The following is a 12,427-nucleotide window of genomic DNA, read 5'->3' as shown; positions in this document are numbered from 1 at the left end:
AACATTTCAAAACAGCTTTATTCAACTTGCTAACAACATAAGTGGCACAGTAACCAACGCCACAAGAAGCTACTGTCAAAAAGACACACGCTTTGACAGGAATTATTTCAAACAGCAATTGTCCACATAATGATAGAGCTTCACTACTGCAACAAAAAGAGCCACTGTCTTCCCATGGGCCACAACTGACTTCCCATTGGTAAGTTCTATACTTATCGATACTCCATAATGCTGACACTCGGTAGTGGCAGCTTGATGTGCTCAGTTTCATTTTTCCCTTTCCAAGAATTGGCTTCGTGACTCAGTTGACCGTTGTAATTAACTGTATCATATGTGCAAAGCTCTTTCCAGTCTTTAGATGCGAGGTTAAATCACTGCTGTTTAGAATCTAGCCCAAACACAAAGTCATCAGGTAAAGATTCTGTAGCCATCTGTGCCAACTGATCATCATTAGAGCGGAGTGTCCACAACTTTTCCAACTCGTAGATTTCACGTGTCTCTGGCAACATGAAATGGACTACAATGTTGCCTGCAAGAAGATGGGGCAGCACAATAAGTAAAGAATGAGTTTAGTGTATCTTCTCAGAGTCTTCTGACTCACCTCAAGTAAAATGCCTTCCATAATCTGGCATTCCATATAAGCTGGGATAGCAACTACCACAGCTTCCCTACCTGTTGGTCATGTTAACTTAGATTTCAGGGTCTTACAGGCACACCATATCAGTAAGACACCAGATTGAGGAAGGAAGATTTGCAGGCTTACTAGGCACATCTTTGCACCAATTAATATGAACTAGGAGCCACTGTGAACATTGGGCGGTGTGACTCTCTCAATTCTCTTAGCTTCACTGCAAAAGAAGTAGAATAAAACTTCATTTTTAACTAAACTACAATTTGCAATTGTGCATGAATTAAGGAATGTCAAGACACAATTTCTAAAAGAGTGATTCTTGGTCATAGTTAATGCTTTTCTGTTCATCCTTCCATCCACAGGAAGAGATGGAGCCTGAGATCTGCCATGACTTGTTCTCTAGAGGCTTTTACACACACCCTTCTCCAAGCACATAGACAGGCAGAGACCACAAACTTGTTAAAAGTACCCACTCCTTCCCTGCCTCACCTCATTCTTCAGAGATTTGGGGGGGGGGAGCAGTTAAGATTGCCTTTCCGAACTCACTGGCAATTTTTCCACCAGTTTAAATGTGGAAAAGACACACACTAAAAATACACATTATTCCTCATCCCAGTTGGTCAGCCAGCCAAACAGCTATTTAACTAGAAAAAAAAGGTGTGCCAAGGGTCATTTATCACTAGTTCCTTCCTATCGCAAGACAGCTCCCTTCAGTCCACCTACAGTGGTGCTTAATAGTTTGTGAACCCTTTTGAATTTTCAATCTTTCTGCATAAATATAGCCTAAAATGTTATCTGTTCTCCACCCAAGTCCTAAAACTAGATAGAGAACCCAATTAAACAAATCAAAAAATTATACAGTACTTGTTCGTTGATTAATTGAGGAAAATGATCCAAAGCTACATATTTGTATGTGGCAAAAGTTTGTGACCCTCTAGGATTATCAATTCATTTGAAGGGGAAATTAGAGTCAGGTATTTCAAACAATGGGATGATAATCAGGTGTGAGTGTGGGATATCCTGCTTTATTTAAAGTACAGAATTCTGGGTATTCGCTATTAAAGTCTGATCTTTACAGCTATGTGGAAGTGTGTCTCGAACAAACTGGATTTTTGAAGACCTCCAAAAAACAATTGTTGACATTCACCTGGCTGGAAAAGATTACAAAACTATTTCTAAAGAGTTAGGACTCCACCAGTCCACTGTCAGGAAGACCTTGTACAAGTGGATGCAATTCAACACCACTGTTACCCAACCCAGGAGTGGCTGATCAAGATCATACCAAGAGCAAGGCCTGTAATACTCTGGGAGATCTCAAAGAACCCCAGGGTAACGTCTAAAGAACTGAAGGCCTTTCTTGCACTGGCAAATGTGAGTGTTCATGAGACACCATCAGAACATTGAACAACAATGGTGTGCATGGGAGGGTTGCAAAGAGAAAAACACTACTCTCCAAAAAGAATAGATTACGTTTTAGGTCATAGGTATGCAGAAATATTGAAAATTCAAAAGAGTTCACAAATTTCTAAGCACCACCATAGTAACTAAGTGACAGGTTTATAAACTACTGTAGCCAGGCCAGAAGCCCTGAGAATCTCACTTGGTTGCTCACTTGAAGTTTTAAGACAAGGTTTTTATTAAGAGTGAGCAGACTACTCACATGATCAATTTGCTTTTTATTAGAACCCAGAAATCATCCAGAAATCTATTAGGAGAAGCAACTGCAACTTCAGCTGAACCTGGTTTAAAAGATTCTCTGAACCAATCCCACAATCTTGGTTTCACTTCTATTTAAGTATAGTAAGCAAAAGCTTGGGAGACTGAATCATTTATACACACATGTGCATGCATGTGTGTACGTGCATACCAATGGCAAAACTTTAAAATCCATATCCATGACCAGCGTTTTGCAATAATAAATCTGACAGCTAACAACAAATTGAATTATTTTTATGTTGTGTCCACATAGGCAATAAAGCAGCCACAGGATTATCAGATTGAGTGATTTCTCAATTTCTATAAAAACAGTTGAGTAAATGAATTACAAAATTAGCATTGCACCAGAGATGGTAATTACAACCTCTCCAACACAATCTAGAAGAGCTGTAATTAATACCAAGTAATTTTAGGGGAAAAGTATAAATTATGGCTTACATTTATGATCTGTTCCTGATGACATTCAAATTAAATTAAAAATAATTTGGGACCACAAATAGTTCCAAAAGGACTATTCAAATCCCAAGTTATCTTCTCAGAATTTCAGATTTTCTAAATAGACTGGGAAGTTTAATATAAGAATTTTATACAATATTTGAAGGGGTTTCAATAATTTTCATATGTTAATTACTATAATTGATGAGAAATTATTCAATTAGTCTCATTTGAAACAAGATTGAAACCTGTGACCAATTATATTGCAAACTACATTAAGCAGAAAGAGGTTTTCCACCAATAATCAAACCTCTAAACCTACATTGGCAATACATATATAATAAATAAATTACTATGATTGTATTGCAAAAAGGATATTGCAAGAAATCACTTCATAAATAGCTTCTGATACTTGGATCAACCAACCTCTAGGTTCAAAGATATTGAGCTAGTATGTGAACTCAAATATGGTTTGTCATGGCAAGCGTGGGAAATCCACAGCCCTCTGGGACCTCATTTTACAGTTTCCAAAGCACCCCAAGATTGAATTATTGGAAGTGAGGTAAATAATGGGAAATAAGAGTGGGAATGGAAGTACAAAATCTCTGGGAGGTGAAGTGCTTCCACAATTTGTAAATTCAATCATATATAACTTATGCTCTACATTTTATCAGTAATAACAATATTTACCAAAATCAATGCATAGCCAGTCATCAGTCTCTTTTCCTTCTATCACAACATGAGGATCAGTGTCCTTCTTCATATATTTGTACTGGAAGAGAAGTACAAGTAAAGATGTAGGTAACTTTACTGTGAATATCCATGTACAGATTAAAAATTAAGAGAATCCAATTAAACTGTTCAGTTTATCAGGCACTTATACCTCTCTGCTCAGATGTAGGCCCTATTGATTCAATAAACATTCCAACCCAGTGAGCATAGGATTGTTGTGTTCAGTCCAACTTCTTTGACAAGTGTCAAATCCTAGCAGAATGTGCTAGGATTTTCTTTTTTCCCCCCTTTCAGTGCCTTCAAGTCAGTGTGGAATCCTGGCAACCATCTGGACAAGTCCCTGCAGTTTTCTGGGCAAGATTTCAGAAGTGGTTTGCCATGGCCTGCTTCCCAGGGCTGAGAGAGAAAGAGAGACTGACCCAAGGTCACCCAGCTGGCTTTGTGCCTAAGGTGGGACTAGAACTCAGAGTCTCCTGGTTTCTAGCCTGGTATCTTAATCACTACACCAAACTGGCTCCCTAGGGTTTTCTACCTGCATATTTTTATAGTGGTGTCCTCTATCTCCCATTACAGGAAAGGATGCATTTCAGTTGCAATGGGATACGAAGAGCTTGACTGAATACTAGCCATAGATTTCCTAGCCCTGGAGAAAGCCCCTGACCCAAATCAATGGGATTTCTTAGTCATGAATACCCCAGGGCTTGCTGATATCAAAGTTTCTATTCCAAATTTGATTTAATCTGGATTTAATAGTATCAATAGAAGAGAATATATGTAGCTCAGGGTTGAACTGTGGAGTCCTTGGGGTTCTCTGAGCTTGGTTGTTTTCTTGCAAACGTTTCCTTACCCAGCTAGGTAATATCTTCAACTGAAGATAACTGTTGGTGGGAGGGGGGAGTGCTCCCACCCCTCCGTTCCTTGATTAGGGTATTGTTTATTCCTTGATTATCTGGTGATAATCTTGGTGTTAATCTCTGCTTATCTGGGTGATGAGGTATTCTGGTCTTTTGTTTCCTTTTTACTGCCTCTTTTGAGGCATATAAACAACATCTACACACTATTCAAAAAAGGCAATAAAAAGGAAACAAAAGACCAGAATACCTCATCACCAGCAATCATCACCATGATAAGCAGAGATTAACACCAAGATTATCACCAGACAATCAAGCAGTAAATAATATCCTAATCAAGGAACTGGGGGGACCACCCCCACCAACACTGGCAGGGCAAGCCACTGTATATACAGTGGGGCAAAAAAGTATTTAGTCAGCCACCAATTGTGCAAGTTCTCCCACTTAAAAAGATGAGAGAGGCCTGTAATTTTCATCATAGGTATACCTCAACTATGAGAGACAAAATGGGGGAAAAAATCCAGAAAATCACATTGTCTGATTTTTAAAGAATTTACTTGCAAATCATGGTGGAAAATAAGTATTTGGTCACCTACAAACAAGCAAGATGTCTGGCTCTCACAGACCTGTAACTACTTCTTTAAGAGGCTCCTCTGTCCTCCACTCGTTACCTGTAGTAATGGCACCTGTTTGACCTTGTTATCAGTATAAAAGACACCTGTCCACAACCTCAAGCAGTCACACTTTAAACTCCACTATGGCCAAGACCAAAGAGCTGTTGAAGGACACCAGAAACAAAATTGTAGACCTGCACCAGGCTGGGAAGACTGAATCTGCAATAGGCAAGCAGCTTGGTGTGAAGAAATCAACGGTGGGAGCAATAATTAGAAAATGGAAGACATACAAGACCACTGATAATCTCCCTCGATCTGGGGCTCCATGCAAGATCTCACCCCGTGGGGTCAACATGATCACAAGAATGGTGAGCAAAAATCCCAGAACCACACGGGGGGACCTAGTGAATGACCTGCAGAGAGCTGGGACCAAAGTAACAAAGGCTACCATCAGTAACACACTATGCTGCCAGGGACTCAAATCCTGCAGTGCCAGATGTGTCCCCCTGCTTAAGCCAGTACATGTCCGGGCCCATCTGAAGTTTGCTAGAGAGCATTTGGATGATCCAGAAGAGGATTGGGAGAATGTCATATGGTCAGATGAAACCAAAGTAGAACGTTTTGGTCTAAACTCAACTTGTCGTGTTTGGAGGAGAGAGAATGCTGAGTCGCATCCAAAGAACACCATACCTACTGTGAAGCATGGGGGTGGAAACATCATGCTTTGGGGCTGTTTTTCTGCAAAGGGACCAGGACGACTGATCCGTGTAAAGGAAAGAATGAATGGGGCCATGTATCGTGAGATTTTGAGTGAACACCTCCTTCCATCAGCAAGGGCATTGAAGATGAAACGTGGCTGGGTCTTTCAGCATGGCAATGATCCCAAACACACCGCCCGGGCAACGAAGGAGTGGCTTCATAAGAAGCATTTCAAGGTCCTGGAGTGGCCTAGCCAGTCTCCAGATCTCAACCCCATGGAAAACCTTTGGAGGGAGTTGAAAGTCCGTGTTGCCCAGCGACAGCCCCAAAACATCACTGCTCTAGAGGAGATCTGCATGGAGGAATGGGCCAAAATACCAGCAACAGTGTGTGAAAACCTTGTGAAGACTTACAGAAAACGTTTGACCTCTGTCATTGCCAACAAAGGATATATAACAAAGTATTGAGATGAACTTTTGATATTGACCAAATACGTATTTTCCACCATGATTTGCAAATAAATTCTTTAAAAATCAGACAATGTGATTTTCTGGATTTTTTCCCCCATTTTGTCTCTCATAGTTGAGGTATACCTATGATGAAAATTACAGGCCTCTCTCATCTTTTTAAGTGGGAGAACTTGCACAATTGGTGGCTGACTAAATACTTTTTTGCCCCACTGTAAACAGAGAGCAAACCCCACTCCATTCTAGCACTGAAGATGTTACCTAACTGGGTAACTGTGATGGACTGGAATGGAGGAAGGGGGGGTGAAAATGGTGCTCTCGTCTCCAGAGCAACGCTCTGGAGATAAGCGGATAAAGCTGGCGCATCCCTAAACATTCCAGAAGATAGTAGAGACTTGTGCCTGGGAACTGCTGGTCAGTCTGAGAAGATTTCTGTAAACAGGTGCTGGCAAATAAACCTTGCTGATTGAACCTGCATGGTCTCCAGGAGTTCTTTGGGCTAGGCCTGACATCAATCTTCTCAGACTCTCCAGCAGTTCCCAGACACAAGTCTCTACTATCTTCTGGAATGTTTAGGGATGCGCCAGCTTTCTCCGCTTATCTCCAGAGCGTTGCTCTGGAGACGAGAGCACCGTTTTCACCCCCCTTCCTCCATTCCAGTCCATCACAGTAATGAAACATTTGCAAGAAAACAACCAAGCTCAGAAAACCCTAAGAACTCCACATTTTATAAAATGTTAGCAAAAAAACTCAAATTTGGCTTTGAGTTAAATAATTATCTCCATGCACCGGCATTTTCAACATATGGAGTTGACCATAATTATCACTGTGTTTCTGGGTTTCCTAAGCCTTACTGATCTTGACATTAGCTATGTGGGTGAATTTTGTTACCAATAAATATGAAAGTTCTTTCAAAATTCAGCAAAGGAGAATCACCATCACACAGTAATGTACAGGTATATTAACAAACCAAAAGCAAGCGGATAAGGGAGATATCTTAAATTATGAGACAGAGTACATATTGGTTTATTCCATGAAAAAGACCTTGCTATTGTAGGAACTTAGTAAAAAATCAGAACAGTTTCTGTAAATCTGAAACATCTGTTGCATCTTCTGGAAAAAATCCTTCTTTCTGCATTATGGTTAATATTTATAAACATTCACATAACAGTCTCTAGTTCCCAGGCAGTCAAAGCTAATCTTTCTTTAATTGCAGCTTAAAAATCCTGTCTGCTTTGATTCAGTCAGCACTCATATTACAGTATCTACCCCTCTCCATCTCTTAACTGGCCACCCAACTGTAGCTTGTAAAAATTCTTCCATATCTAAATTTTTTTTAAAAAAATGCCATACCATTTTTACCAGGTATTGTGCCATGGCATGGAGATGTCTTGCAGAAGATCCACTGGCAATTATAAAATAATTGCTGTATTTTATTTCTGGAGGCAATTTGATAACACAAATATCTTTGGCATTTTCTTGTCTCACAAGTGATACCACATCATCAATGCTGAATACTGAAGGAACAGGATCTGAAAGAGCAATGCTTAAATGATCAAAATGTAAATTATGTAGAAAATTAAGAGGTGAAAGATCTTGAGCTGGAACAACTGGACTGGTAGAAGCAGCCGTTCTTGCCCCCTTCTTCTCAACAGCAGTCCTTATTACATCACTGGTGAACATTCAACTTCCTGAAAACTACTAAATCTTGAGAAGGGGAGGCATGTAATGTCACAGTTTAGCCTTATGCCTACAGGAACTCTAGCTACACTGCCTTTTTCTAAATGTTTGCAAACCCATGTCACCTCCAATTTCCAGTCTTGTTCTTGAATGAGGAAATAATTTCTGCCAAAGCAATAATACAGCTAATCCAGTATCCAAAAGATATAAAAGTCTACAGCTAGATGATGATACTGGTCCATGGAACTCCGACATCCACATTTTTTAAAAGTATTTCTGCCATTTTCCATCTATTGTGGGACAGACGTGCAGAATGTCCCAGGCTGAATCATGTGTGTGGATGGAAATCCTCAGATTTGTTGCCATCCAATATTGACGTGGACTGAACCAATGTAAAGTAGATTCCTACATTTCTATCAGTCCTCTTGTTCCCACTTAGTGACTGGCAGCATTATATCTCTGTTGTTCCAATAGAAGAGAATATATGTAGCTCAGTGTTGAACTGTGGAGTCCTTGGGGTTCTCTGAGCTTGGCTGTTTTCTTACAGACATTTCGTTACCCGTCTGGGTAACATCTTCAGTGCACATCTCTGTTATCAGACCAGTGTCCCTGCCCTCTACAAACCATCTTTCCCACCCATGTACACGTAAAACATTCTCATATCATGCTGAGTTATGTTTGCTTCACCATGATTTATAGAATAAAATAGAATCAGTTGAGTTCTCATATAAACTGTGCCCTAACCCACCTGACTGCAAGTTTTAATTTGGTTTTCTCAGAATTTTTCCTGATTGTTTGACTGAGAGCCACAGAATACTGTGTCTTCCTTTGAGATGAGTCTCTTGGCTCAAGAAGTACAAGTCCCAATGTGTCATTCATCCTCGCCTCTTCTGTGTACTGAAGGTGGCTATTTGGCTTTTGATCTTCTGATGTACAAAAATAAACCCCAACTGCCAATCATGGTACAATTATTTCAGAAAAAAACAAAATATTGCAATGCTCGCTAATGGTGAGCAGCTCTCATAATGTAGCATTCACATTATTAAAATGTGATATTAGATTTATTGGTAAACAGACTATCACAATTCACTTTATATATACTGTCAATTTCCATTTAAGAGCATTATATGTGGAGATAACAGCATGTTTACTTTTGATCACGATTCACATTCATGTACGATGTAAAATACTATTTTCCATTCAGATGCACAGAAAATTGATCACAATGATTGCATTATGAGACATTTATCCATTATTTCATTAGCATTTCGTGTACAGTGTTAATCATTTGTTAAAATGCCCAATATACTTTTATACTCCTACAGTATGACCCACTTGCCCAACCCTCAAAACTCTGGCCACCCTGCTTGACTTTGCTAGTTGCTGACACTCCCCCCCCCCCCCATGTTGCCTTGCTTCTCTGATATAAATAGGTGAAATATCTTCTGGTATGGGGTTAAACTCCATCCTGGTAAAGGCTATTGCTTGCTTAATGCACGTTGGCAAAGGTATTTACTTACACACTTACTAGAGTGCTCTAGTCTCCTCTGTGGATACTAAAATGACCACACCCCTATCAATTATACACTCAGAAGGGGCAGGGACTATGAAGACAACTGGCTTTTTAAAGAACGCTCCCCCTCCTAGTCTTTGATCTGGTACCAGGCTACCCCTGCTGCTTTCTGCCAAAGCTCTTGGACCGATCATCAGAGTTTAAGGATCCGTTGTCCTCCGAATCCACCGGTTCAGCTAGAAGCCAGGAATTTAATCTGCAACCTCCCACGTGCAAAACAGCTACATTACCACTGCTTTACATCTTCTGCCAGAGCCGTGAGGCGAGAATAAATACATCGCTTGCCCAATCCTGCCAAACGGCTGCATCTACTGGGTCGTGCGGCCATGAAAACCTTGCCGCTAAACGGGACGCAAGGTCGACTTAGCTTCCACGTTTCCTGGCTGAAGGATTCGTAGCTCCGCCGATACCTGGACTGGTGCTCCATTCCTGCCCATCTCTATCCGCTTCTTGCAAGTTTTGCAGCTCCGCTCCGGCGCCGCCTTCTCTGTCGCGCAGCTCGGAATTCCCCACAGTGCTAAACGTTCGTAATCCTACCAGGGACGCCCACGAGGGGAAGGTGGAAGCTGCTGCGGCCTCTCGGGTCATGGCGTCAATCCTTCCTTGAGCACCTTTGGAGCTTCCAGCCGCTGTAACGCTTCCCCGAGACTTCAGAGCCTGCAACACCCGCAGACAGAGGCTTCCTCGCCACATGGCGCCCCGCGACTCCCCAGGAAAACTCCCGAGGGGCGACAGAACGCGAGACCACCCACCGTTCCAAAACGGAATCCACTTAGGGAACTCCCTCTCCTCACTGATTGGAGGGTGTACATTCAAGTGCTTTTAGGGATTGGCTGCGTGTCTCACGTGACAGGCAGGACGGCGGGCGCAGGCGCCATTTGGTAAGCGACGCTGGAGTGGGAAGGGCTTGGGAGTGTTTTTACTAAATCTAGGGCTACGGTACCTGGGCTGCACAAGCAGCCGGTCAGTCTCGAGACTGGAGCGGACTTAGAATGTGCTACATCCTTTTGCTGCCATCTATTGGTCGTCTTTATATTTGCAGCCCAAATAGGGTAGTCCTCATTTTATTTCTACGCGTTTGTTGCTGGAAGCCAGCTTTGTTGTTTTCTGCTCTGATGATTTTTGATCATTTGAGCGTCACATCTTTCAGAGAGGAAGGCGAGACTGCAGTTTAAGATGGAGGATTGGATAGGTGCGTGCATGCATGCTCCTGGCTCAGCTGCTTCCCAGTGTTAGACAACTCTAGTGTTTTTGCATTACTCTTTTGGAATTCTGTAAGATAGGAGATACCTTCTCATTTCCAGTGCTGATCTCCGATAGTCTATACAAATAAGGATTGTTATGCACACCAAGATCTTGGCACTTGTGTACCATTTATCCAGGCTTAGTTTCCTTTTTGAAGATCACTGATTTGCAAGAGTTTTGTTTATTTACAAATGTACAAGATGAGTGTAGCAAGAGTCACACACCTTGTGCATTCAAATAATCAATTTATTCTCCTCCAAATCAGAACCTCTAGGACAATGGTGGGCACTGGCTGACTTATTTGGCCCACTTACAAACACACATGTGAAGAAGTGGAGATGCAGAGTAGATTAACAGTTGGGAGACTTAATACGTGTATATCATTCTCCACATGTAATTCATGTCTGCCAAAGGAAGAACTCTCTATTGCTTACAAAAGGTCCACTTAGGATTCAAGGTCATATGTACCCCATTCTGAATATAGCTCAAAATCAGAATAAAATATATCCTTCTGCCTGAGTCAAAATTTGGACACTAAAGCCCTCTACTTATTGAAACATCCACATCATCTCCAGAAGCAGACAGATGAGCAATATGAGTTTTTTTTTCATGCCAAACAAATAATTTATCACATTTTCTAATACTTTTAAAATCAGCCCTAGATAACAAGTGTTTTTTGTGCTAGGATTCACTTGGATAAAAGTGCTTCCCTTTGAGCACTTTGCCATGAGTCCAGGAAAATTATGAAGGAAACTGGAAAATCCAGGAAACAAAAATAAAACAGTTCCTGTACTTAACTAAACCATAAAGTGAATTGTTTGGTTATGGTTTAATGAGATGTGTGAACCCAGTCACTGTGCTTTGCAAATGGCTTAACCTGATGTTTGAGCCAGATCATAAAGTAGTGCAGGACAACGCCATGCTAAGATGCAATGGTATTCTGCTGGGGAAAGGGTTGGGGGTCTTACATGGCCACAGGCAGGTAGATAGATAGTGTGGAAGAATTTAAGCAATTTGAATATTAATAAATGTTTTAGCCTGGAGCTCCTGAGCACAGTAAGGGTTCAACCTGTAGCAGCAAACATTTAGCAAGCAAGTAGGCTTTGTAACAATCATGTTTTTACGCATCTGTAGTTCCTTGTTGCTTGATAATAAGTACACCCTATTTTCTTTGTTTTTCGGATCTTGTCCATGGAGTGTTACTGAACTTGTTCATGTGTGTTTGACCTGGCTTTGCAAACCCATAATACATTTTGGAGACTGAAGTACTTTGTTGTCCTGCTTTAGTAGGACATGAACCTCGTCTTTTTTTTTTTTTTTAGATTTTTTATCCCACCTTTGTTATTTTTTATAAATAACTCAAGGCAGCAAACATACCTTAATACTCCTTCCTCCTCCTATTTCCTATTTATCTTGTCCCTGTGGGGTCAAGTGAGAAGGGAGAGAAAATGTGTAAATCGAAATTAGGATGAAAATAAATTCACAAGTTCCATTTTAACGGCTTTTCTCCAACAATTGTGAGATGGCGTCTGAGCCCACCTGATCTTTCAAAACAGTTTTAAAAAGATGCATGTTTAGGAAGTAGAAGCAAGGCTATTTTGGTAGACATTGCCATCTTCTCCTCCTCATAGAACAGAGGAAATTCTCTTCTAATGCACTTCAACTAGAGTGAATTATATAAGCAAAGAAATTAGAACAAAAAGTTATGCATCTTTAAATTGTTCTCCAACCTGTGATTAAACTATTAGCTAAACATTTGAAGCCACTGCAGTAAGTGATATCCA

The 12,427-nt window shown here is 40.8% G+C and overlaps 1 protein-coding gene across 1 annotated transcript; it reads right to left on the bottom strand.

Annotated features, from left to right (window-relative positions):
• Positions 1 to 10,188, bottom strand: MALSU1 (mitochondrial assembly of ribosomal large subunit 1). The gene is made up of 4 exons (XM_088150683.1): positions 9,809 to 10,188; positions 7,499 to 7,677; positions 3,473 to 3,554; positions 1 to 529 (listed from the first exon to the last, which is right to left on the bottom strand). The coding sequence occupies exons 1-4, from the start codon at positions 10,089 to 10,091 to the stop codon at positions 372 to 374; spliced, it is 702 nt and encodes a 233-aa protein (XP_088006809.1). The 5' UTR covers positions 10,092 to 10,188; the 3' UTR covers positions 1 to 371.
• Between the last annotated feature and the right edge of the window lie 2,239 nt (positions 10,189 to 12,427).

This window comes from Python bivittatus, unplaced genomic scaffold (genome assembly GCF_059951505.1).
Source record: "Python bivittatus isolate LINGU-HERP-01145 unplaced genomic scaffold, Pbiv_v1 ctg000610_np1212, whole genome shotgun sequence".
Lineage (NCBI taxonomy): Eukaryota > Metazoa > Chordata > Lepidosauria > Squamata > Pythonidae > Python > Python bivittatus.
This window is presented reverse-complemented; position numbering and strand designations above follow the sequence as displayed.